The sequence below is a fragment of the Lontra canadensis genome, unplaced genomic scaffold, assembly GCF_010015895.1.
Source record: "Lontra canadensis isolate GAN:19392208 unplaced genomic scaffold, GSC_riverotter_1.0 scaffold31, whole genome shotgun sequence".
Lineage (NCBI taxonomy): Eukaryota > Metazoa > Chordata > Mammalia > Carnivora > Mustelidae > Lontra > Lontra canadensis.
This window is the reverse complement of record NW_022631025.1, coordinates 10,809,505-10,836,070: the sequence shown is the minus strand read 5'-3', so window position 1 is coordinate 10,836,070 and position 26,566 is coordinate 10,809,505. Positions and strand designations below refer to the sequence as shown.

At 43.4% G+C, this 26,566-nt stretch overlaps 1 protein-coding gene across 2 annotated transcripts in view; it reads right to left on the bottom strand.

Annotated features, from left to right (window-relative positions):
* MAMDC2 (MAM domain containing 2) overlaps positions 1–26,566 on the bottom strand; it is a 142,482-nt gene that overhangs the window by 5,646 nt on the left and 110,270 nt on the right. The window contains exons 10-12 of one of the 2 annotated variants that reach the window (XM_032866591.1): positions 23,522–23,615; positions 20,297–20,449; positions 1,542–1,801 (exon numbers count right to left, since the gene is read on the bottom strand). In XM_032866591.1, coding sequence (XP_032722482.1) covers positions 1,542–1,801; positions 20,297–20,449; positions 23,522–23,615 — 507 coding nt within the window. Of the gene's footprint in view, positions 1–1,541; positions 1,802–20,296; positions 20,450–23,521; positions 23,616–26,566 lie in introns of those variants that run through there. The other variant, XM_032866592.1, reaches the window with a different exon arrangement.

The following is a 26,566-nucleotide window of genomic DNA, read 5'->3' as shown; positions in this document are numbered from 1 at the left end:
TTAAATGCTGAGAAGTCCCCTGCTCTCTTGAACTCAAATCCTGGAACTCTTGCGCACCAGCAACATTTGGGAGTTATAAAAACATCAATGTTCAGGCTCCACCAGAGAGACTCAGACTCACTTACTCTAGGACAGAGATGCTGCATCTTTAGCGCGCATCTGACTCACCGGGGGGCTTGCTAAGACACAGATTTCTGGTCCTCTCCCCCACAGGGTATGGTTCAGTAGTTCCAAGGTGAGGCCCGAGAATGTGCATTTTAGGTACGTGTCATTTTAGATGAATTTGCATTTCAAGCACTGGTGCTGGTCTCAGGACCACACTTCGAGAACATGGGAGTAGGGTAGCAGTATGAGTGCCCCGGCAGCCTAACGAAATTAATCTACCCTCTCAGAATGATGGTCAGTTACATTAGTAAGTTCCTGAGTGCTCCACTTTCCTTCTGTAACAGACATTAAAGCACTAGCCACACCATTCCCGGGGCTGTTACTCTTCAATCAGTCTCTCCACAGTCTTATCCATGCCACGGTAACGGGCCATCCCCGGATAATGGCTCATGTTCCCGCGATCACTCGCTCCACCTGGCCCACCAGAGCTGGGGCAATCTCTTCCCATTCAGATCTGTAGACAATTCCCTGAGGCTGGACGATGGTGTAAACATGTAGCCCTTATTGTGAAGACCTCTGCCCAGGAAGATCCGGGCTTAGCCAAGCAGCCAGTAGTTAACGCTGAGGGGAGCTGACCCAAGACTGTTCATTAGTCCGAAGGCTGAGGGGGAAGCAGAGCTTTTGTGGAACGTTGGAGAATTCCACGGAGCAACTTCAGGAGCAGCCGGGGTCTGAAGTTTCTCTCCCTTTGGAGCTTTGGCTCAGAGGAGGCAGGTGAAGTCTGTGGCTGCCAAGAGGCCCCTGCCCAGCTTTAGACTGGATTGGCTGCTCAGCCTCACCGATCGGAATGTGAAAGGCTCTTTCCTGGTGCTGCCCAGACTCACTCACGACCAGGACGCCGTGGGGCGGAGGTCTCCTACCGCACATGAGACTCGGGACTTAGGATGGGGACTCTCAGCTTCTTCCACGTCACTGCAGACAGAGGCTGAACATTTCCTCTGGACCATGCACTCTGTTAAATAGAGGCTTGCAACAGAAGCCCTTGTGTGTGGGTAATGACGAGGGTAGGGATGCAGCTGGAACAACTAATTAGGTAATACCATGTTCGGAAGCAAAGTGGACCGTTTTAGAGACATGCGGGACACACAGAATGCACTTGACACTCAGAATGTGCCAAGACAAAAATAGCCACCCTTTCATCACGGAGTCGCAAAAATCACTCTGTGCATAACTACACAAAGCTTCGTCTACATGCCTCATCTTCCTTTCACTGCTGAGATGTTTACTCTTACTATGTTTACTCTTAAACAACTACTGCCTTTATCTATGACCCCCAGAAAGGACCAGACGTTCCCTTGGGTAGCAAGAAGAAGAAAGAACAGCAGAAGCCTACAGGACCACCTGCTATCACTTGGTTCTTGTCGCCTCTGGCTTACCTGGTGTTGCCTCTCACAGCTGTATTCAATCAGCCCTCGCAGCCAGGAGATGCTCTGCTCACCTCGTCTTCTCCATAAGAGGGACCCTTCACTCTCACCTTCTCTCTTCAGATAGACACTCAGCAGGCCAGTCCCTGCTCCATACATGTGGTAGAAAAAGGTCAAGCACTGTTTTCCGGTGACTCCTCTCAGAGGCCAGGACAAAAGCTGTGCTCTTTGTCCATACGCCATGTGGGAGGCCTCGATGTACATGTAGTAGCCTGGAGAGCAACACAAAATCGAGTATTGTCAAAAACACACACACAAACACATACACACACAAACACACACATGCACGCACAAGGAATATTCCCTTCTTTCTCTTCTGAGTGGTGTTGCTGGGAACAAAATAAATTAAGTGGATGACTTGACCACCATCCTGATGAAGGATTTTATAATTCTGGAGAATATAATCCTAGAGGAATAGATATGCTACCCAATCTAAACCATCGAAATAATTTTTTTCACTTAATAATTTAAAATTCAGTTCAATATATAGGATGCAATTAATGTTATTATTATAATACTAGCTTTATGTCCCTGAGGCACTGATGAACACATGGGAATTTATCCTACTAATTCATGGACAACGTTTTGGAGCTTCCAGATGTGGGTTTTGAGGAGAGAACATGGATTTTGTAGTCATGAGAGTCTGGGTTCAAGTCTTGACTCTAATATTTGATCCTGGTCTAAGGAATTATCCTCTCTTTTAATGTTAATTTGTCTGCACACAAATAAAACAGTGGTGTCCTGGAACCAGCTTCCATTGGCTCCCAAGAGTCCACTGGGTGACTTCGGTTGACAGGTCCAAATGACTTCATGTTGGTGGTTTGAAATGGGCCATGATGGATGTAACTGCCCTGTAGAAAGCAGACATAGCTACAAATCAGCCATGGCCCCCTATCCCCCTGTATAACTGGTTACTGTTAATAATTACCATTCAGCCACTGAAATAAGGTAATATATGAACACCAATTTCTAGATTAATGCACCAGTGATATAATTCCGTAGACCCAAGGCTCATTTTTAAAAAAAGGCCCTGGATTTAGATTCTGTAGTTCCTAACCCTGGGTCATTTGATAAAAGTTGATGTCTCTTCCACCTGAAAAACAATGCATACATGTTTGCATGCATTTTTATTGTCTTCTTGGCCAACCCTGATTGTTTAATATACATGATGTAAAACATAATATTTATGCAGTGTTCTGTTATTATTTATGCAGAAATTAATGGCTGAATTGAGGGTAAAAAGAAAGAGAGCCCAAATACTGCATGCCAGTGAAATGGTCTCTAGGGGCATCTTTCTTTACAGTTGGATGTTTAATTAATTAGCTCTAGTCATTTCCCCAAATGCAAGGCTTGAAATACCCCAACCAGAATTGATCAGAAGCTACATCTACGCTTCTTCAGGGCATTCCTTCTTTCTCCCACTTCCACAAACACAGACCTGAGAAGTTCCATGGGCTATTCAAGAGGTGAGAGAAATAGTCCTTCTCAGGTGGGTCTTATCAAATTGTATGCACCACGCACTCCTTTCCCCCCGTGTTCCACTCGGTAAAGTTGTCACCCTGCAAAACTGGGTCATCAGAATCACGGGGCCTTCATCAACCAGGCTTCCCCAGCATCTCCTTTAAAATATTACAAATGATACTGCCAGTGTTTCTGGAGTGTTCACCAATGACATCCTCATTACTAAACCAACAGTCAATACCCAGCCCTTGTCATTCTTGTCTCATTTATAGCATTGACGATAATATATCACTTCTGCCTCCAACAAGTACTTTCTTTTTTTTTTTTTTTTAAGATTTCATTTATTTGTTTGAGAAAGTGGGAGAGAGTGAGACAGAGCGAGTACAGCAGTGGGTAGGTGTAGAGGAAAAGCAGACTCCCCCTGAGCTGGAAGCCAGGTGCGGGACTCGATCCCAGGATCCTGAGATCAGGATCTTAACCGACTGAGCCACTCAGGCACCCCCTACAAGTACTTGCTTAACTTGGTTTGCAGGACGCTATACTGTCCTGGTTTTTCTCCCACTTCACTGGTCATTCCTTTGTTAGTTCACCCTTTATTCTCTGACCTTGTGCCCTTGGAGTGCTCCAAGGCCCTGGTCTCAAACTGCTCTATTCTCACGGACTACGGAAGCGATCTCATCTTGTTCCAGGCTTTTAATGCTACGTATGTGACTGTAGTACCAATTTAAATTTCCATCTCCTTTGCTGAAACCCAGATGTGCTTATTCAGACTGTCTAGTGGACATCTCCCCTTCTTCTCAAATAGACACCTCCAGCTAAACATGTCTAAAACTAAACCCCAATGGCCTCACCTTAAAACCCACTGCACGTTTCTGGCTGGCCAGACCCCAAGTCCTGAGCCGCCCCTTCTTCCCCACACTCTCACACCCAGGCTGTCCGGAAGTCCTGTTGCTCCACCTTCAAAACACATCCAGAATCTAGTCATTTCTCTTCTCACCATCTCCCTGCTACTGCCTGGCCCGAACCACTATTATTTCTCACTTGGATTAATCCAGTACCTGCGAGCTAGTACGCCTGTCACTGCCCTTGTTCTCTCCAATCTCATCTCAGCATAGTACCCATAGTGAACAGAAGCTAAATCTTAACTACTCCTTGGCTCAAAACCTTCCATTGATACAGCGTTTCCCTCAGAGTAAAAGCTGAAGGCCTGAGAATGGCATTCAGGGCCCTATAATTGCCTAACAATATTCTTACCTCCGATTTCTATCACCGCCCTCTCCTACGGCCTTTCTTCTTACTCATTCTATGTTGTGAGGCCACCTTGGTCCCTGTGCTGTTCCTGGGATAAAGTAGGTAATGCTATCACCGCAGGGCCTTTGAACTTGGGTTTTTATATTTTCAGCAATGAAAGGAACTTTCATTATTCTTTTCTTTAACATTTTCTAACTTAAGCTAGACTGGATGTGAACAAATACAGATACACATCATCCTAATAGAAGAGTGTGCGTGTGTGTGCGTGTGTGTGTAATTTATTTATTTATTTATTTGAGAGACAGCCAGAAGGAGGGGTGAGGAGGGGCGGAGGGAGAGGTAGAGAAAAACTCCAAGCAGACTCTGTGCTGAGTGCGGAGCCTGATATGGGGCTTGATCTCATGACCCCGAAGTCACAACCTGAGCTGAAATCAAGGGTTGAATGCTTCACTGAGTGTGCCATGCAGGTGCTGCAGAAGGGTGTATTTAATTCTATGGAGAATAAGGCCAAAGCTTGAAAATGACCACGGTTTAACACCTAACCATGCACAAAGGTATCCCATACTATCCTATACATAAATTAGTGGTATACTACTCTGAAACCCTACCATACTGCATGTTTAACCTAAAAAAAATTTCCTCCAAAAAAGTAAGAATACAATCAGAAAAATAATTTCTGTATCTGGCTTTCGGGTTCTCAGGAGCCCACTTGAATCCTAAATAAAGGACCTTGGCTAAAGACGAAACTCTCAGGGAGAAAAAGCAGGTTCCTCTAAAAGATGCTGTCACTGGGGAAAATGGAAAGTAGAGAGCATCAGGGCTCTGAGACAGGACATCTTTGCAGAATGGAGAGGGAGCGATGGACCCATCATGAGTGAAAGATGACCTAAGGCTCACCTTCTCTCTAGTGATGACAGAATGCATCCTACCAGTAATAGTATGAGCCCCAGACAGAATTAGTCTGAGATCCCAGAAGAGAGAAAAACCCCTAATCATCCCCAGGATTAAATGAAATTCATTCTTTTCTAGGTACAATGCACTAACCATTTAGCCTCCAATGGGTGACGCATTTCTCTGGAAATGCTTTCAACTGGTACACCTCTGGGTCTCAGGTATTAGGCTGAAATCATTTTCTCACATCTCTGGTTCCTGAGATCTTTGTGTTTCAGACCATAAAGTATGAAAGGAAATCTCCCAGGCTTTGGGGCTATGTGATTATTCCACTTTGGGAAGACTGAGGTAACATCCAGGGGGATGTGAGTACAACACCTTGTGTCTTTCTAGGGTACTAACACCAGTCTATTTTTCTGGTGTGATGTTAGCCTCCCCCAAAATCCTTGATATCATTTCTATCTTGAGCACATACGTATATTCCATAAGGTAATACCGATTTAAACCAATCTAGATCAACATCTATACATACAAACAATTTTAACATATTTGTCAACTAATCAGAATTTGTCTCTTTGATACACAGACTGACTACTCCTCTTGATGCCAAACATGTTCTTCCTTTTGACTTGCATGTGACATTTCCTTTCCCCAGAAAAGATCAGAGCTTCCCAGAGAGCCAGTCTGTCTCACATGTGTTTGGAAAGCAGAGAAAAGCCCCATGTGTCGACAAGCTTTGCCACATTATAACTCCAAATGCTGTCTGTCTCAGCAAACAAAAGCCCTGGATGGGAGCCAGGGAGCCCCAGTGCTGAAACCTCAGACCAGCTCACGTGTTCATGCACATGAAGGATTCCAATCTGTGGAAGAGATTATTAACTGAAATCACTTTCTCTCCGTGGGTCATTGTTTAACATTCAAGACGGGGTTCCAGCGGGTCTACGGGGAGATTGGGGTCCCATCTGTTCTCTGTGCAGCAACTGTGACGTGTTGAGACACACACCATATTCATAATCTGGAATAGTAAAGCAGCTGCTCCTTCAGTCTTGGTGCCTGCCCCCTCTCACCAGGGCCGGGAAGGAGCTCGAGGGGCCTGTATGAGCCACAGGAACTGAACAGCTAAGCTCCATTCGTTAAGCTGAAGAGGAGTTTGAACAATCAGGAAATAAAGGAAGACATCAGAACTTTGGGCAGAACCACAGCTAAATGTGTCCGCCTAAAATTGCTTTTTATTATACCTTCTAAATGATTCTTAAAGCTTGTCATGAATGAGTTAGTGTTTAAGGGGGATGGAGTTTCAGTCTGGGGAAAGGGAAAGAACATAAAGACTCCTGGGGATGAATGGTGGTGATGGCCGCTCAACAGTGTAAATGGACTTTACCGCCACCGAAATGCACACTTGCCAATTATTAAGATGGTAAATGTTGTGTTATGTATATATCATCAATTTCTAACAGCAGCTTGCCATCGAAGCCTTCTCTATATAAGTAGGATCTGGCAATATCAGGAACTAGTGTGATAAGACAGACCAGAGAAGGATTGGAGGACACTGGAGATTTTGATAATCAGGAGCTAACTTCTCCGATGGTTACAGACTAGCTGGGTAGCCTTCTTACTTGTCTGGCTATCAACTACTACAATTTTTAGAAGAAAAGGACCATGGGGTACCTGGGTGTCTCAGTCGGTGGCTCAGTTGATTAAGCATCTGCCTGAGTTTCAGGTCATGATCCCAGGGTCCCGAGATTGAGTTCCGCATTGGGTTCCCTGCTCAGCGGGGGGTCCACTTCTCCCTCTCCTGCTGCCCCTCCCCCTGCTTGTGCACTCTCTCCCTCTCCCTTTCTCGCTCTAATAAATAAAATCTTTAAAAAAAAAGGACAAGGACCAGAATTCAACTGCGAATAAATTTCAGCTATATAACAAACACATTAAATATATAATTGTGAGTTTCTTTTGTCAGGCAGCATAATTTTATAAATACATGTCATTATTTGTATTTTAGTGCATCCTTGATATTTCTATCACACAAGAGGGAGTGTTCTTAGAAATAAAGACTTCGCCCTTAATTATCAGAAATCTGGAAGACTTATTGGAACATTGAACAATATCACGAAAGAAAAGGATGCTGTCCCTCTCTGGAAGTCATGAACAAAACTGAAGAGTAGCTGCTTTTCTAGAAAGCAGCTGCAGGCAGGAGGGCCTGGAGGGCTTTTCATCTATTGGCTGGTAGACTCTGTGAGCTAGGAAATGTTACAGTTGAAGGCATTTTCTCACCTAACTGGATAGTTACCTATGTTTTTATCCCACCATCTCTGGGCCACAAAATCCCTGTAAACTCCAGGGCAACTAAAACTAATGTTTTGGAGGATTCTGAGAGCATGGTGGCACATAAATATTAATACAATTCCAATAAGCAATAAAACCCTGCGAACTTTAAAACCTGTCTTTCCTGTCTTGTAAATAAGTAGCATCTGCGTCAGAAAAGACAAATCCTGCAGAGACCCTCCCTTCTCCAGGCGGGTCCAGAGTCATCTGTCACAAATGTCTGTATTATTTCATTAATAGAGGAGCCAAATCATACGGCGAGAGTTTTGGGTTGTTATTTTCCTAGGAGCTACATGACTGACTTAATCTTTGGAAATATTTCCCAAACTTCAGTCATACAACAAATACCAACTTCATGATTTGATTTTGTCCATCAACATACCTGCAGTATTATCCACTTAATATTCTTCAGCAAATAGTTTCCATTTTTATTATATAAATACATTTATTCGAATAGGAAACTTCATATTAGCATGAAAACAGGAAAATAAGCTATATATCTGGGAAATAATGGGCTTGATGGACTGGTTAGGTATTTTTTCTATACATGGATATGAGTATCAAATTAAAAAATATTCATCCACATACCACTTAAATTACCCAGTGGCAGTTTGGAAAACATTGCTTTAAGGTCTGCCAAGTGTTCTGGTTACTTCTAAGTCATTGTACCCATAGTCATAGGCCATGATTTTCTATTTATAAAAGCACACATGATGATGCAGAACAATGAGTCCAAGAAATCATCCCAGAGATGAACATCACATTTTATAAGGGTTTCAATAATTATAAAAATAATAGGGGTAACTTTAGCTCAGGTCATGATGCCAGGGTCCTGGGATGGAGCCCCGCATTGGGCTCCCTACTCAGAGGGAGTCCACTCGTCTCTCTCCTTCTCCCTCTGCCCATCCCTGCTGCTGGTGCGTGCACACACACAATCTCTCTTACAAATAAATAAAATATTTTTTAAAATTGTAAAAATAACAGTACGATTCATTTGAGTGGAGCTGATACACTATCAAAGCTTCTCACAACTATAATCTTAGTTGTGGTCATCATAGCAACCCTAAGAGATTAACAGGACATCTGCTGTTAAGTTCATTTTACATCTGGGGAAACTGAGGTTCAGAGAACTTAGATGACCACGCCCCAGCCTAGGCAGGCAACAATGGCAGAGTTGGCTCACTTTCATTGGTCTTTCTACCAGACGACACCACTAGATTTTGGAAAGATTTATTGCATTGCCAGATAATGAATCAGGAACGACAGCTCCCCTGAAATTGCTGTGTACGATGGTGTACTGAGTCTAGTAAACACCCAGTGAACCGGCATGTCCATCCGGACCTGTGGCTTTTGTGAGCTGCTCTTTTTATTTGATGGGCCTATATTTATTGCCTGTCCAATGCATTGTCTGTAAACAGCTTTGTATGCCTTTCCTCTTCCTACTCTCTTCTTGTGTATGTTCTTCCAAGTGTAAATGGATAGGCTTTAAGGATGGAAAGCAAAAAGGTAGAATGCATTCTGCAAGTACAGGTATAGCCTCTGAAAGTCCCAGAACGCACTGCATTCAGAAAGGATTCTGTTGTCACCAACACCAAACCAACACCCTCCAGTCATTAAGGAGAAAGATACTACGTTGCTGGCCCAGAGACTGAACCTATGATTTTACTCATGTACCAGTTAGGGAGTTCTGTCATTTTGCATACTGCCATTATTTTATTGCCTGTAATGTAAAAAGATGTAAAGAGAATATTGTTAGGACCTAAATGCAAAATAGCAATAAATCAACAAAGCAGGCAGTAGGAGATTTTTTTCGGATGTTATTCCATTATTGTTGAAGTTGTATATCTAAATCATAGACACGTCTGCTATTGCTATCCTAGGATCCCAGCAGATAATAATTAAAACTCCTCTGAGTGAGTTTCAGTGTTTTAATATTTAAAATGACCAGGTTGCCTTAGATGATCTATAGGATCCTACCTACCTCTAGCATCCTATAAATCAATGAACTGTTAATGATTTGTTAAGTCAATTAAAGTTTTCTTACTCTTATTTCTTATTCTTTCTCTGCTGGAGAGAAATTCTGGTGATGTTCATCTAAGCAACATTACATTTGCTATAAAAATCACCTTTTAAAAATATGAGGTGATCATCAGGTGGTTTCCATGATAATTAAATAAAAGACATTTGGAGTACTTTCTTACTATGTTCGTTGTTTTCAATATTTACTACTCGGGGTTGAGAGTTATAAAGGGAAAAGAGTAGAGAATTATAGTCTCTCAGGCAGTTTATAGCCAAAGACCGTATAAATGTAAATTTTAATATTCTCCTCCTACTACCCCTTCCTAAAGAACAGAACACCTTACAACAAGATAATCTCAGATACAGCAAGACCTTGGGTAGAAAAGGCAGAAGCATCAATTAAAGAATACAGTTTAAAGAGGCCAGAGACACAATGATCTCATTCAAGTCACTATGATTGGTTGGCACAGAAAAGCAAATACCTTCAATTTTTGAGTATAATAACCACATTCTTAAATGATGCCAAAAAATGAAATACTAGAGACATCCCCTTCTGGCTACGTGGAGTAATTTGTAGGAGACCTACACTCCTGCTGAGAAGATTTGGAAAACCAATGGATAACATCTCTATATTTTAGAAAACACCTGTTAGGAGCTAGCAGAGGACTTCCCAAGCAGCAAACGTTCAAGGGGGCCAAGATCCTAGGAAAAGGAGGTCTGTAAAGTGAATTCAACATTCTCTGTTTCCCAGTGGGGCATCTGCCCCTTCAGTTTAGAAGCTTAGGAGAGAGCAGCTAACAGGAGGCAGAGAACTCAACAGCACTCGCTGGGTTGGGAAGATAATAACTGGAGTTCTGGGTTGCCAAGGCAGCCAGGGCTTTAGAGCCAAGTTTCGTGAGAAAAGAGAGGCACAGAAAAGTGAGCCCATCCCCTGGCAATCTTCCCTTGAGTCATAGGCCAAATGCTTAAGCTGCAGAGGGCAAGGGCCGAGAAGCCAAACATAAAACAGAGTTTTCAGCAATCTTACCAGCTAAAGAGATAAAAATTAAAGTCTAGGACAACACATTAAAGAGGAGGGTTCCCAAAAGAACCCTAGTGTATGCTCTCAGAGCATATTCCCCAGGCGTAGTGGAGAACAAGGCATTGATCCAGAAAAGCAACACCCTCTCAAGTTAGCCCAGTTCTGATTGGACCGAGGTGACCTGTTCCACTCAAGTTGGCTACTTGAGAATAGATTGAATCCTTTCTGGAGAGAAAAACATCTCCACCAAGGATTCCATAATTTTTCATTCCCAACATCCAGTATTCAATTAAAATGCCAAATATTTCAAGAAACTGGCCAAAGTATGTGTGTGGGGGGTGGGGGAGACAATAGAAACAAAACCGCAGGTGACCCCGCTATGGAGCTATTAGACTTTTTAGGAGTGCAGAATAACTCTTGGTAATAATTTAATAATATGAGCATTTAGTATTATGGCCAAGAACTAGATGATGAGATGAATTTCATCAAAGAATTTGAATCTGTTAAAGAGAAAGAAGTTGGGCAGGGGAGGGATGTGGAGCTTTGAGAATGTCAGAGAAACATCCTCTGAAAATGTGTTTCTCTATCAAAGCAATGGGAACACTGGCAAAAACAAAACAAAACAAAACAAAAAACAACCTGTCAAATCAACTTATTCCAAACTCTGGAAATTAACTAAAGGGATACAACAATCTAAGAGTGTTGATTCAAGAAAAATGACAATCCTTCAAAGAAAGGTGAGCATTATATCTGCACTAATCCCATCTTCATCTCCCCTACTCTTAGGCAGACTTGAAAACCAGGAGCTTTACAAACAAGATATCTGGAAAAAGCAGTAGCCTACAGCAATTCTGCAAGGGGCACAACTGGTTTGGAGCTACCCAAAACCCCATCCCCAGAAAATATCATTATTTGGCTTATTTGGCAAAGCACCAGAAAGTTCCATTTGCAGGGCTTCTCTTTATTTAATTTAACTGAAGTAGACCTGACTTTGGATGTAATTTGACTAAGGTAGACCACCTTCTCTCCAGAGCATTTGTCAAAAGCCATCAGTTAAACAAGTGTTTAACATTTCAGCCGCCTGAGGTAGTATTAACAACTGAAACTAACAAAAGACTGACCAAACATTTTTAACGAAAAAGACTAGATCATAGGATATCTTTGGCGGGGGTGGGGGGAGGGGTCGGAGGCAGGGAGGGGCTTTGCAAAGCACCAAAATATTTCTGGCAACCTCCATGGCTTCTCAGAGGTTCCCATAGGATCAAGCAGCCAGTTGGACACAGCCGTGGCCAAGTTAATGAGGCATCCTTGTAGCAGCTCTCCCTCCTTCCTGGCTCTGCTACCTTTGCTCCACACTTCTGCTCCTTGGGACCACACCTCCAAAAATACAACCTGAATACAAACCTGTACCTTGGACTTCACTGTCTTGGGAACCCCGGCTGACAGTGTGCTGTAGACCAGCCCAGCAGAATCATTTACAGTTCCCCGAAGCTGCCATGATACTTAGCAGTTCCACACTCTGCACGTGCCACTCCCTCGTTCTGAAATGCTACCTCATCCTGCCAGCCATTCTTCGTGGTGAGCTCTCAGTCACCCTTCAAGACGCTCCCAAGGAGAGCTAGCTGCTTCTCTCTACGTGGATCCGTATCTCTAGAAGTTAACCCTTATTACTTTACTTTTAATTTGGGGGCAATTATTCAGTGCACAAGGCATGTAGAAGCTCAGAAAATGGGGAAGAAATCAAGGTCTCTGATTTAGGACTGCTCCCAGTTCTAAGATGTTTCATCTTATAGACATGTAGCTTGTGACACTGGCAGCTAGAACAACTAAATGTGTTAAAGGGGACTTTATTTGCTTCAGTGTTTGAATGGATGATGCTTGTCACCCATTGTGATCTGAGAGCCAATATATCCACCTATATATGGGTTCCAGCCACTGGACTCCAGAGAAAGAAGCAGCTACCCTTTCAGGACTGAGGAAACGCAACAGGTGTGCAGGCTACAGTGCTCGAGTTCAACTGACAATATGGGATCGCTGACATCAGAAATAGCTCAGAGAAGAATTTACCTTCTGCTAGATGTTTTTCTATAGAGGTCTAAAAATACCATCCGTTTGAATATATTCTTTCCAACAGAAAATACCCCCTCTTTGACTCAAAGGTGTTGGGGTGAGGTCATGGTGCTATGTGAAGAATTGTGCCTTTCACATATAAGTTGTCACAGCTTTCCAGGTCGTCTGTGGTCTCTTAATGTCACATAAGGCAGGGAAATTCCAGTGAGACAGTGTGGACAGAATATGGGCATTAGAGACTGGGGTCCTGAGATTCTGTTCCTACTCTATGTGTTACTACTGTGTGGCCCCGGAAGGAACACTTAACTTCTCTGAGCTTTGGTTTTCTCATGTGAAAAATAGGCCATCCATTCACTTTACTTCCACTTACTTTGTGGTAAGGATGTGTTTATGGACCGAATGTTTGTGCCCCCTCCCCAAATTTATATGTTGAAATCCTATCCCCCAATGTGATGATATTAGGAGGTCAAGGCCCTTGGGAGCTGATTAGGTCATGAGGGGTGAACTCTCTTCAGTGGGATTAGTATCTTTTTAAAAGAGAGCCCAGAGAGAGCCCTTGCCCCTTTGGCCATGTGGGGACAGAGTGACAAGATGGCCATCTATGAAGCAGGAAGCAGGCTCTCACCAGACACCAAATTTGTTGATGCCTTGATCTTGGACTTCCCAGCCTCCAGAAGTGAGAGAAGGAAATGTTTGTGTTTAAGCCATCCGGTCTGTAGCACTTTTGTTAAACCAGCTCATACTGACTAAGACAAGATATAAAGTTCCCAGCATAGTGCCTACGCATGGTAAATATTCCATAAATGATCATTAGCTAACGTTATTTCTCCAGTAAAGCAACTGTTAAAGTAATTTTAAGAACAAAACCAAAACACCTTCAATCCAATTCTATATGTGTAGGTACGCTCAGCAAACTTCACTGCCTCATCTGCATTACTGTAGATTGGCATAATAAAATCGAGCCTGTAAAAGATTTTCTTTAGTTAGAAAACTGAAAGGCGCTTTGAGAACCTTTTAAAAATTTGCATCGAAACAGGTGAAATAAAGACTGAAGAAGAAGGCAGACCCTAGCAGCGATGTGCTGGAAAAAAAAAAAAAATCAGCATTCTCTTGATTGTGCACCAGAGAATTTCATTTAATTTAAAAAGCATTTGCTGGGAGTGAATATTGGGCACACTAAGATGTTCTTGCATTGTGGGCACCTGGGTGGCTCAGTGGGTTAAATCCTCTGCCTTCAGCTTGGGTCATGATCCCAGGGTCCTGGGATGGAGCCCTGCATAGGGCTCTCTGCTCAGCAGGGAGCCTGCTTCCTCCTCTCTCTCTCCCTGCTTCTCTGTCTCCTTGTGATCTCTGTCTGTCAAAAAAATAAGTAAAATCTTTAAAAAAAAAAAGATGTTTTTGCGTTGTAATCTTTGCAGAGCATCCAGACAGCTGAAACATCCTTCAACGTTTTCAGAGACAAAGCGAACATTTTTCTTTGAACAAACCCACACCAAGTTAACTAATGCATGCCCCTCTAAACTGGGCAAAAGGCAAATAAAGGAGCAAAGTTATGAGTCATTGAGTTCCACTGAACGTGCTTCTGCTAGGTTGTCACAGATTTTGCGCAGAGGGAGTGGGGGTAGAATGTGGTATACACATTAAACAGACTCAGGTTATCTCAGCAGAGGATGTCAGCGGCAGGACAAAGGCCATTTTGTGTCTCCTCCTTCAGTGCTCAGCGCTCTGAGCTAACCCCGGGGAGGGATTCTGCTATGTGTTGAATGGCGCCCTTGTAAAATTCACACACTGAAGCCCTAACTCCGGTGCTTCGGATTGTGACTGTGGTTGTGTCTGCAGATTGGGCTTTTCAAGAGGTAATGAAGTTGAAATGGGGTTGTTCGGGTGGGTCCTAACCCAACAACAAGAGCTCAGGACACGGACAACAAGGGTCAATGGGCAACCATGTGAGGACACAGCCGGAAGGAGGGCATCTGCAAGCCCATCGGTGAAGCCTCAGAATGAAACCAACCCTCTCAACACCTTGAGCTTGGACTTCGAGCCTCAGTAAACATGAGAAAATAAATTTCTGTTGTTTAATGAATCTGCCCAGGGGTATCTGGGGTATTTTAGTAAGGCAGCATCAGCAAGGCCATGGTGAGTCCCCTGCCCCTCAGGTTATCTGTAATCCCGTGGGGAAGATAAAAGTGACAGACACATGGAAGGATTAGGTAAGTACCACTGGGCTGGCATGAGAGTGACAAGGGGGCAGTCACAGCCACGGCCACCAGTGAAAAGAGAGCCAAGGGAGGAGGAATCATGGAGACGAGGAAGGGAGGGGCAGGGACATCCTTGTTGAGTCCCTACTTCCCACAAACACTGTGGGAATGTCATCAGAGTTACTGGCCACTCTTCTCAAGTCTCTTTTGGTGGTTCTTCCTCTTCTGACTTCTGAACTTTGGAGTCTCCAAGGCTTATGCCTTGGTCCACCTTTGGGTCTACCAGGGCTCCCCTGGAGATCTCACCCAGTCACATGGTTTTAAATCCCATCCGTATGCCAAAAACTTCCAGCTCAGCCCTCCTTCCCGGCCCCCCGACTGCCCACTTGACACCTCCCCTTGAATATCCATCAAGAACCTCAAATCTGACATACTTACGACTGAGCTCCTGATCTTCCCAACGAACCTCTCCATCCCGTCTCCTCTATTGAGTTGTCAACAACTCACATTCCAGTTGCTCAGGTCAACAATCACTGAACTCATCCTTAACCCCTCTCCTGCTCTTCACTCATATTTCATCTATCAAGAGATTCTGCCGGCTCCGCTTTCAAAACATTCCAGAATCTCACCCCTTCTGACCCCCTGGACCGATCCACTGTTATTGGTAAATCCACCCTCACTGTAAATTCATCATCATCACCGTCGGTCCCCTGGATGCCTCCCCAGATCCTCACAGGGCTCTCCAACCTCAGTCTTGCCCCGTTTCCACATCTAGTCTTTTCTCAGCAGAGCAGCCACAGCGATCCCCTCAAAACCAGGCCAGGTCACTTTCTCACTATGCTCAACATTCTCCAGTATCTTCCCATTTCAGGGAAAGTAAAACCTGAGGTCTTTCTAACTAACGAGAAGGCCAAGTCCTGGCCGACGATTGTTTCTCTGACCTCATTGCTATTTGTGGGACACACTGGGCCTGCTTCCACTTAAGGGGCTTCCCACTGGAACACTCCCCCCCAGATACACACTAGTGTAGCTACCCCAGCTCTTTCCAGGTTACCTTCTCAAAGAGCTCAGCTGTGACTCTCCTATTTAGATAAGCTAATGCCACTCATATCCTCCTCCCAATTTCCAAGCTCCCCTGCCCTACTTTTTTTTTTCTATAGCTATTTTTACTTTTTAACATACTATACAATTTATAGCTAAGTGTAGTCTTTGTTGTCTGTCCCCACCTACTAGACTAGAATAGAATGGTGACATTTTTACTCCGTCTAGGGGCTAATCAGTTACCTTTTCGTACGTTGGCAGGGGACAGGCTGGAAGGGGTGGGGTGGGGGCAAAAGGGAGCCTGACCAGAAATTTCTAACTTTTTGATTTTAATTAGTAATCCCTCCTACTGTGGTTTCTGTTGTCAGTTTTTAATTTTTTTAAAATTGTGCTTTTTTTTTAACTTTTACTTTTTACCTCTTGTGTATATGTAGGGAATTTACAGGGAAATATGTACTTTATGGAATAAATTTTAAGAACTAAGATTTATTTTAAATAAAGTAACAGACCTTTAATCTTATACAGCTAAATTACTGATCATATATTTGCTGAGTTGGCTTAAAGTTTCAGAAAATTGTATCAGGAGTTTTATTTTTTGACTGCAAAGCCTTCTTAAGAAAGTATTTTTAACACACACACACACACACACACCACACCACACCACACCACACCAGAATAGAAGCTCCGTGACGGCAAATGATTGCTTTGTCTGTTTTGTTCATCCGTGTCTCCCAAGCACTTAAACTGGGCTTGGCACATAGTAGACCTCAATGAATACTTGCTGAGTGAAGGAATGAGTGAATAATTGAGCATTAATTGAGCATTTATTCTATACCAGGTCACATCCCAAGTATGTTTTGGATACTGTCTCAAATATGAATGATACGCACATAAATATCACCACAATTGGTGAGGTAGGTACTCATTATTCCACATATAGCTAAGGAAATGAGATTTAGAGAAATTCAAAGGTGAAACTAAGATTTGGACCCTAGCCGCCATCTCGTCCCAAACCTCTCAACCAGCCTATAAAGCAGCAGGGAGGCATGGAGCTATAATTATTCTCATTCTCGAGATGACAGAAATGAAACTGAGGGATTTGACATAACTTTCTCACGGTTTCATAGCCAGTGAGTGGGGTATGAGTCCAAAGTTCATTGGTCTGTTGTACCTCCTGGAGTGTGGTGACCCTCCTTGCCCTTTCCAAAGACCCCTTCCCTCCACTGCTTACTATTTTTGCTTTGCCTTCTCGTCCATGTCCAAGACATTCCACGGCCTGTTGCCCTGAACATTCCCCTGTGGCAATACCACAGCATAGCTCTCTTTGAGAGTGTCTCTTCTCAGATCTGCTACCACTAGCCTTCTTGGTGTCTCTGGGAAAAGGAAGAAAAACTATCAACCCTCCTCCCACCCAAGATAAAAGCACACAGATACCACATCATGGCTACAGTGGGCTCCAATTCAAGCTGATTCGTTCTTGACCTTTCTCTACTCCTCTTGTAATAAAAAGATACCTTCCCACTATCCTGTTTTCTAGGGGTTTCGTTAAATAAATGGCTAGTTATTTTTTTTAAGATTTTATTTATTTATTTATTTGTCAGAAAGAGAGAGAGAGAGAGAGTGTACAAGCAGGCAGAGTGGCAGGCAGAGGCGGAGAGAGAAGCAGGCTCCCCACCGAGCAAGGAGCCAGATGCGGGACTCGATCCCAGGACCCTGGGATCATGACCTGAGCCGAAGGCAGTGGCTTAACTGACTAAGCCACCCAGGCATCCCACGGCTAGTTATTCATATGTGTCAGGGAGGACTTATACTCATTTATTCATTCTAAAGGCATTTTTTAGCATATGCGGTATACGAGGTACAAGATTAAGCCCTATGGGGATTCAAAAACAAGGTTGAGGGGCGTCTGGGTGGCTCAGTGGGTTAAAGCCTCTGCCTTCAGCTCAGGTCATAATCTCAGGGTCCTGGGATCGAGCCCCGCATCGGGCTCTCTGCTTGGCAGGGAGCCTGCTTCCTCTTCTCTCTCTCTCTCTGACTGCCTCTCTGCCTACTTGTGATCTCTCTCTCTGTCAAAAAATAAATAAAATCTTTAAAACCAAAACAAAAAATCAAGGTTGACAGTACCTTGCCCTTAAGACATTGTTGGTCAGAGCCATTGAGACTCAGTTTTGTGTTTTCATTTGAGTTATCTCTTTCCACTCGATTTAATGTTGAAAAACATGCAGCTGCTACAGCGGTCGTGCTACCATGAGATGAAAGCCTACCTAAGACTGGAGACGACCAAGAAAACCAGACAGAGCAGAGGGTTGCACAAGGAGAGGAACTGACTCCTGATCGCACAGTTTCGTCTTCTGCATCAAGTTGTTCCTAAAGCTAGCCCTAAGAAGATTTTGCCTGCGACAAAGGGCAATAAACTATTCCCAACCAAAACGGTACTAACACACAGGTCTTTGGATTATCTTTTTAAGCCCCTGGTCTTCCAGAGACAGCCTCACAGACTCTAACAGCCCCCTTAGAATCTTCTACTCCATGCTGGAAGTGCCTATCTGTTCTACTGGACCAATGCTGAATCTCTAAAACATCCTGTCTGATGGAAGCAACACTGTCCCAGAATCAGCCAGCTAAAGCAGTAAGACAGAATGGAAGGTCAGGGGTAGGACCAGCCTGCACAACCTCTTCTTAGTCAGGCAAGAGTGCATTAGCACACGAGGCCAAATGGACACTCACTGGGAAGGTGGCTGGAACCAAGAGCTCTTGAAGGGACCGGAGCCAAAACCACCAGGTGGAACCCCAGTGGAGAATCTATGTGGGTTATACCTTGTAGAGCAAGCACTAGGGAATGAACAGGTGGTCAGAGGAGATTAGCCAGGAAGTACACTGCCAGAAATTGCAAGACGCAGTGTTTCCCCAAAGAGCCAGTATTCAGGTATCTGTTACGACAGAGGACTTCCAACAGCCAAGACAGAATCTGAAACAGCACCAACTATTTTAAAAGTTATTTTCTTTCACTCTTTCTCCCACTTATCCTATTAAAGATCACGAAGTGAGGGGCAGAGGAGGAAGTAAAACAAAGAAAACGAAAGAACTTTCTTCCCTTTTATCATCCCCAAACTATGAGTCGGGCCCAAATTGAGGGAAAGAAAGGTGATTCAATGGAATGTGAAACGGAAGATTTGGATTTGGATTGGATTTGGTAACACACATAAATATGTAACTGCTCTCATACCTCAACAGGACTGTGAAACTATGGGGTCTGCCAAGGCATGGGGAAGGGAAGATGCTTTAGGATCCATGTGAAGAAAGCATCCAAAGAAAGAATAAAGCTGTTCCTGAGCGCACCCCACCCCAAGTTTAGCCACGTCCCAAACAAGTTACACGGTAGGTTGCTGTCTGGAGTTACTTCACAGGCTTATCTTGAGGTAGGCCACAGGAAACAGCAATAGCTAACTCACCTTTGCATGTATGTATGTACGTATTTTTAAAGATTTATGTATTTATTTTAGAGAGAGTACGTGAGTGGGAGTGGGGGGGCACAGAGGGAGAGACAGAGAGAAGCAGACTCCCTGCTGAGCGAGGAGCCCAACCTGGGATCCGAGATCAGGACCTGAACTGAAATCCAGAATCCAGTGCTCAGCTGACTGAGCCACCCGGATGTCCTCACCGCTGTGTTTACCATCATAACGGCCTCTCTGTTAGGAGCCTCGAGGACTTATCTCTTCAGGCTTACTATCAGGGCAAGTTCTGCTTCCCTGGACCAAGCAGCGTGCTTGCATCCAACGGATACACCAAGAGAAATGAAGAGTGTCAGAGAGAAAGGTCTATTCTGCGTGGAGGATCTGATCCTTGACGTTGTTTACAACAGCTGCATGTGGTGACAGTAAATCAACGTTTAGTCTATTACATTGTACTTTATGTATTTTCTACAGAAAATGCACCCTCTTACTTCTTACACCCTTGGGCGGTGTGCTTTACCTCTTTATCCCGAGGACACGGTGAATCAGGTTTTTCATCTTTGTTGCAGCTGCTAGAAAATGTAGTCATGCTCACCGGCTAATGTTTTCTCCCGTGTCCACCAGCACATTTTTCCATACGAGGCCTCAGTCCTGGCTCTAGCTTCGATCACGACATTTTTTTCCCTTTGCACTGTCCCTCTGTCTTTTATTTTTAAACCCACTTCTGATTAAATTATTTCTGTGTGCCTCTCTTTGTAAGCCCATTTAAATCATCTTTGCTCAGGACATGCAAGCAGTGTATACACAGAAAGAACGATCGTCCGTGCACACATTTCATGATCTCTCCCAGGTGTGTAGAATCGCCTGTGTCATTCCTCCTAGACACAGGACACACATCGGCACCTCTCAACACGCAGGAAATGACCTCTAGAATGCTAGGTCGGGCTTCCTTGGCAAACAGCACCACGTGGCGTAACTCACCTACCCCAGTAGTGTGATCTCCCTTGGGCCCCGTGTAGGAGGTGGGCGTCTCTCCCCTCCGCCTGTGCCAGCTGCTCCGGTTTCTTCTCTCCTGAGTAAATGCACATTCATCTTGCTCGAAAGTACACTCTCCAGGGGGAGGGAGAAGCCTCTCTGCGGGGAGACAGCAGGTGTCATTACTGAGGCTCCTTCAGTGAATACGCGGCCCGTGGCTCCCGGGAAGCCCATTCTGCATGTGGGCGTGTCACTAGGCCACATGCCAGGGTGTCTGGAGAGGCAGCCCCCCCCACACCGGCCGCCCACCTACGCCAGACTCTTGCCTCCGGCCAGGGAGGGCCTGGACTGGACCGCGGGTCCTGCTCGGAGGCGGGGCACCATCGGACATCTAGATTCAGAAGAGTTGGGACAACTCGGAGAAAGAAACTTCCTCTGACTGGCCAATTTATTTGTCTGAATGAGCTTATAAGGCTCTGAGAGTTGGAGGGAAATTGTCTTCATGGAAATATGGAAAATAAGAAAATTGCCTAATGTAGGAGGTTTCTTCAGAAATCCAGGGTGAGTGAAGGGAATCCTTAGAACAACTCTAGAGCTGCTTCGGGGAAGGTGGGGAAGGTGCGAAAGCTAAACGTGCTTCTGGAGACACAGTTTGATGTGTGTGGAGGACGCATGTCATGACTGGCTTTTTCTGGGCTTCCATATCCTTTTTTTCTTTTTTTTAAGATTTTATTTATTTATTTGACAGAGAGAGAGAGAGAGAGAGGGTGTAAGCAGGGAGAGCAGCAAAGAGAGAGGGAGAAGCAGGCTCCCCACGGAGCAGGGAACCTGATGTGGGGCTCTATCACAGGATCCTGGGATCATGACCTGAGCTGAAGGCAGATGCTCAACGAACGGAGCCACCCAGGCGCCCACCTGTGCTTCCATAGTCTTGTCTACCTCACAGGACTGTATTCAATGAGATCATGTACATAGAGTATTTAGAACATGAAGTTCTCAATAAATATTAGCTAAACAAATATTAGGTCTTAGTGTTTTGCCAGCTGGAGCCTTATTTTCCATTTCCAAAAACAAATATTTATGTCTTCAGATGCCATCTTCAATAAATTTGATGATGATGGTTTTTTTAAAGATTTTTTTAATTTAATTGACAGAGAGAGAGATCACAAGTAGGCGGAGAGGCAGGCAGAGAAAAAGGGGAAGCAGGCTCCCTGCTGAGCAGAGAGCCCGATGTGGGGCTCGATCCCAGGACCCTGAGACCATGACCTGAGTCGAAGGCAGCGGCTTTAACCCACTGAGCCACCCAGGGGCCCCAATTCTTAATATTAGAAAGGTGCCACCTCCCACTTACTGGAAACTTCTTTGGCTAAATTTGGTTGTGTGGGAGGCCACCATAAGGCTTGAGACGAGAACCAAACCAGGCCCTGACTTGTGCCTCCTTTAAAGGCGTAATAGCCGAACAAAAGGCTTAGGTCGATAAAGTCGAGGAGCCCTGAGAAAGGGTCTGTGCTGTGTGTTGTGCGCTCGCCTACGTGACTTCCCACACGTTTGCTAGTCAGATAGAGACGATTTGGTCGGGGTCAGAAATTCTTGGCTGGTCCTTGCTGTCCTTGCACGGGCTATAGACTACACCACTGTAAGACTGTGCTGTGCTTCCATAAACTATGTCTAGAGTGGCCTTGAAGTCAGTACATCTGGCGCTAGAGGGTCTGCTATTGGTGCTTGGGAAATAGATAATGGGAAAGCTTGAAGGATTTTCTGTGCATGTTACAAACTCTTCAGTAATCAGCTAAAAATAGATACTTTCTTATGATTGTTTCTGTTAGCTATATAATGCCTTGCTGCCTTGAATAAAATTGGCAGTATTGGACATGCTCCTTGGTGCTCCTCCTGCCCCCATCTCTTTGTCTCTTAATTTCTTTTCACCATCCTCTTACCCTCTCGACCCTGGTCGATTTGTGCGCCGGCCGCGACATGGTTGTACCTTCACACCCAGATTCTTAGCAAATTTCTCTAACACATAGCCTGTTTTTTTTTTTTTTTTACATCTCTTTCATAATAATGATTTTACTTCATTTCATTTCACATACGGTACGAGCCAATGAAGCCTCATTCCCTCTCCTATGCCTCAAGTGTAGATTCTTGTTTTCTCTTTGTGTTGTCCTTGCAGTGCATCACAAATCAAGGGACTAAAACAAACTATCTTTTCAATAAATAAACAAGGAGATTATCTTCTAGCGCCACATGGATTCCACAGTTTGCCTGTTTGTTAAAGAAAGAGATACCCTGTGGTTTCAGATGCAGTGGTAATTTAGTAGAGACAGGGACCAATGATCTGGATTGAGGTATGCACCATTTTCTCATAAGAAATAATGTCCAGGGCGCCTGGGTGGCTCAGTGGGTTAACCCTCTGCCTTCGGCTCAGGTCATGATCTCAGGGTCCTGGGATCGAGCCCTGCATCGGGCTCTCTCTCAGTGGGGAACCTGCTTCCTCCTCTCTGCCTGCCTCTCTGACTACTTGTGATCTCTCTCTCTGTGTCAAATAAATAAATAAAATCTTAAAAAAAAAAAAAGAAAGAATGTCCAACACATAGCCACCATCTTGGTTTTGTCACTATCATCAATGCTTGGTCCACTTTCCACTGTCCTTTAATTCACTTGGAAAATATTTATTTTATTATCATTTAAATATTACATGTTTACAGGCTCCACACTGGGCATGGAGCTTGTTTAAGATTCTCTCTCCCTCGGCCCCCCCTGACTCTCTAAAAAAGAGAGAAAAAAAAGAAAAATGACGTGTTTAGTGTAATGTCTGTATAATAATGATTTCATCACTATTACTGGAAAATCTGCCTTCATGTAAGACCCATTAAAAATAACTAACAGTAACTTCAATAGAAGGTGTTTTTCTTAAACACACCACTTTGTGCTGGGTCCTAGGCTGGGGAATTCGCAGGTAGTGTCCCCACTATTCAGGCACGTATTACCATTACTATCTCTCTTGCAGATGACGATACAAGTCATACGCACACTGTCACACTGTGCGTAAAAAATCATCATTTCTAAATTCCAAAACTTACTACACAGATCTGGAGAGGGGGCACTTCTGGCCAGAAAAACAAAACTAAGAGGCCAGCCCAGATTCAATGTATTGGGTGTGATCTTAGAGAAACAGGGTATGCTGGCATAGGTTAGGGAAACAAAGAGAGCTTAAATCCCGAACCGTCTTACCTGGAGATGAGCAGCTTCCCAATTCTATTGTAATGTCGTCCAAGGCGACCAGGCCACAGTCCCAAAAACTTTTGCATAGGCTCATGAAAACCACCTGTAAATCAGAAAAATAAAACCACGAATTTGGTTTCCTGCGCATTAGAAATTCTTATACCTGGGATTTACTCAGCCCAAAGCATGCATAAGCAAATTACAGAGGCCTCTCTTCCTCGTCCACATGAACTACGGGTCACATGGCAGGAGTGATGGCTAAGCTTTTACACAGGACCCTGAAATCACTGCCATTCTTTTTTAAGCAGACTTAAGCTCATAATGATAGGCTGTGTATATTAATGCCAGAATCAGCTCACATTCTTTCGAGAGTTGAAGGAGGAAAACAAGAGGTTAACCAGATGGCAGAGGAAAACCTCTCAAGTTTTAAATGTTTTCCCCAGATAACCCACAAAGTGCATGGAGAGTTGACAGTATTCCAGGCATTTTTACAAACATTTCCAGTACAAACAGTATTGATTTTTTGGAAATGAATTTCTGGCTCTGTGCTTCGTTCATATTGTTAACAAAGTCCCCATCATTTGCCATCTGGAGACTTATGTTCCATTTCCAAAGAGAAGATATATGTCCCTAGACCGTATCACTAATAAAAGCCCTAAATGCCGTTCTTTTATCAGGCCAAACATTTTTACTCTTCTATGCGAAACAAAACCAGATCCATACCATCAATTATTAAATTCATTGCACCGGAGAAAGGGGGATGAGGGGGAGGGAAGTTTTGCATTTCTTTGCATCAGACCTATTTTAAAGTCTCCTTTTCATAGACAGGATGAGCGAAGAGTACTTTTCCAAACATTTGTATTAGATTTTCACTGTACTTTGTGTTTTTTTTTTTTTAAATATTATTTATTTATTTGAGAGAGACAGAGAGAGCACAAGCAAGGGGAGGAGCAAAGAAGCAGACTCCCCACTACGCAGGGAGCCCGAGGCGGGACTCCATCTCAGGACCCTGGGATCATGACTTGAGCCCAAGGCAGACACTTAACCCACTGAGCCACCCAGGCGCCCCTGCTTTGTGGTTTATAAAACTGCTTTGCATGTGTAGCCTGACGTATAATGAATATGAAGTCACTTAGTCCATGTGCAATCCCTCAAATACAAATCTTAATCCAAACAAAAACAGAGATAGAACAGAAACTAAGACTAAAGTTGGGAATAATGAGAACATTCGATTTTTTTGGATTCTAATATTATGTTGTGTCTTCAACTTATCTGTGTTATCAGCAGGAATTCTTTCCTGAGGATCAGAACCATTAGCATACAAAATTTATTTCAAAATTTTAAAATGATGTGACAGTTTACCACCATGCAAAGTATAAAACGTCTTTAGCTAATATCTTCAGAATAATTACTAAGAATAAGATGTATAAAAGTTCACTTGGACTGTATTTAGATTGCTTTAAATTAGGAAAAGGCTAGTTTAGAGATGTAACAATATAGAAAGAACTATGTATATACTTACAAGGGACAATTTTGTCTCTGTTAATTTTCTCATCCTTATAGATTCTAGAGATCATCTGCAGGGTTTCCCACTTGCAGGATTTTTTGCAGGATTTTAGCCTGGGAACTTATTCCTCATTTGTAAACCCAAATGTCTATGTCATCAGCCCTAAATGCAGTTATATTTTATCAGCAATGTTTATTGTTAGGAGAGAAAGAATAGTAATCTGTGTCCTAATTTATTGAATAAATGGTGCCGCAGAGAGAGTCAGTCCTGGCTTTCTTGCCTTTTGGCAATTTTCAAAGTCTATTTTTCACCTGAATGGTGAAAAAGTAGTTTTTCCAAAATGAATCTGGGATGCCGAAATGATTCGCCATATAAACCATTACCTACATAAGATTCAATCATTTGGCAAACAGACAGATTCTAAAAAGGAGAAACAGCAATGCGCTCTCATATGTTTACTTTAGCATTATTTTATGATGACCGTAAAACCAAACAAGCAAGCAAATAAGCCAGCAAGCCAACAAATGAAACAACCCCAAAACACAAAAATACAGGAAATGAATAAACTATGGTATAGCAAGCTAAGAAATAGGCAAACATTAACCCTGACAGCTTGTGAATATTATTAAGTAGTATGAAAGTCTATCTTTCTCATAATGTTAAGTGGAGAAAAAAACTGGTTATAATAAAGTTAAAATTAAACAAACTACGATAAATCACACTGAACTCATCTAAAAGTACCTAGAAGAAAAAAAAAAAAACCTTGAAAATTTACCAAATATAGAACAATTACGTTAGGCTCATGAAATTATGAGTATTAAACAGAATTCCTCTTTATTTTCCGACCATCCTTTAATTTTGTTATATTTATAATGGAGAAAAATAAAAGAAAAAGGAATCAGGACTTCTATAATTAAGATGTGGAATGAGCTAGTGTTTCCTGGATTGGTATCGTTTATTAGCAGCCACGAGGACATCTGGCTATTTAGATTAAAATTAAGTAAAAATAAAAAATTCATGTCTTCAGGCACACTGGCCACATTTCAAGTGCTCAGTAGTCACACACAGCTAGTGGTCAAGCAAACGAGACCCAGCAGATACATAACGTTTCCTCATTGCAGAAATTCCAACAGAGAGAACTTTCCGGCTCGTTTCAAAGATCCCGAACAATCTGTGAACGGCCACAGTGGGTTAGGTGAAACGCTAAAGCTGCTTTGGACAAGGGCGGCCCACAAGGTCGCTCCTAGCTTAGAACTCTTTCTGCACTTAGAATTCTCTCACGTTGTTCTGTCTTGTGAGAGATCCACAGGCAGTCAGCTATGAGCTGACATTCAAACTATGGCCTCAAACCCCAGATCGGTTTGGCGCTTGCCTACTAGCGTTCCAACACACAAAAGAAACATGACAAGATCAGCTTGTTTGGTGGAACACACAAGATTTTCCACTGTGCTATTAATAATGCTGATAATATCAGTTCCTATTCTGGGGCCACCATCTTACATTTTGAGAGCTCCTTGAAGTGGAAAGGTTATTCTAGGGTAGTTAGG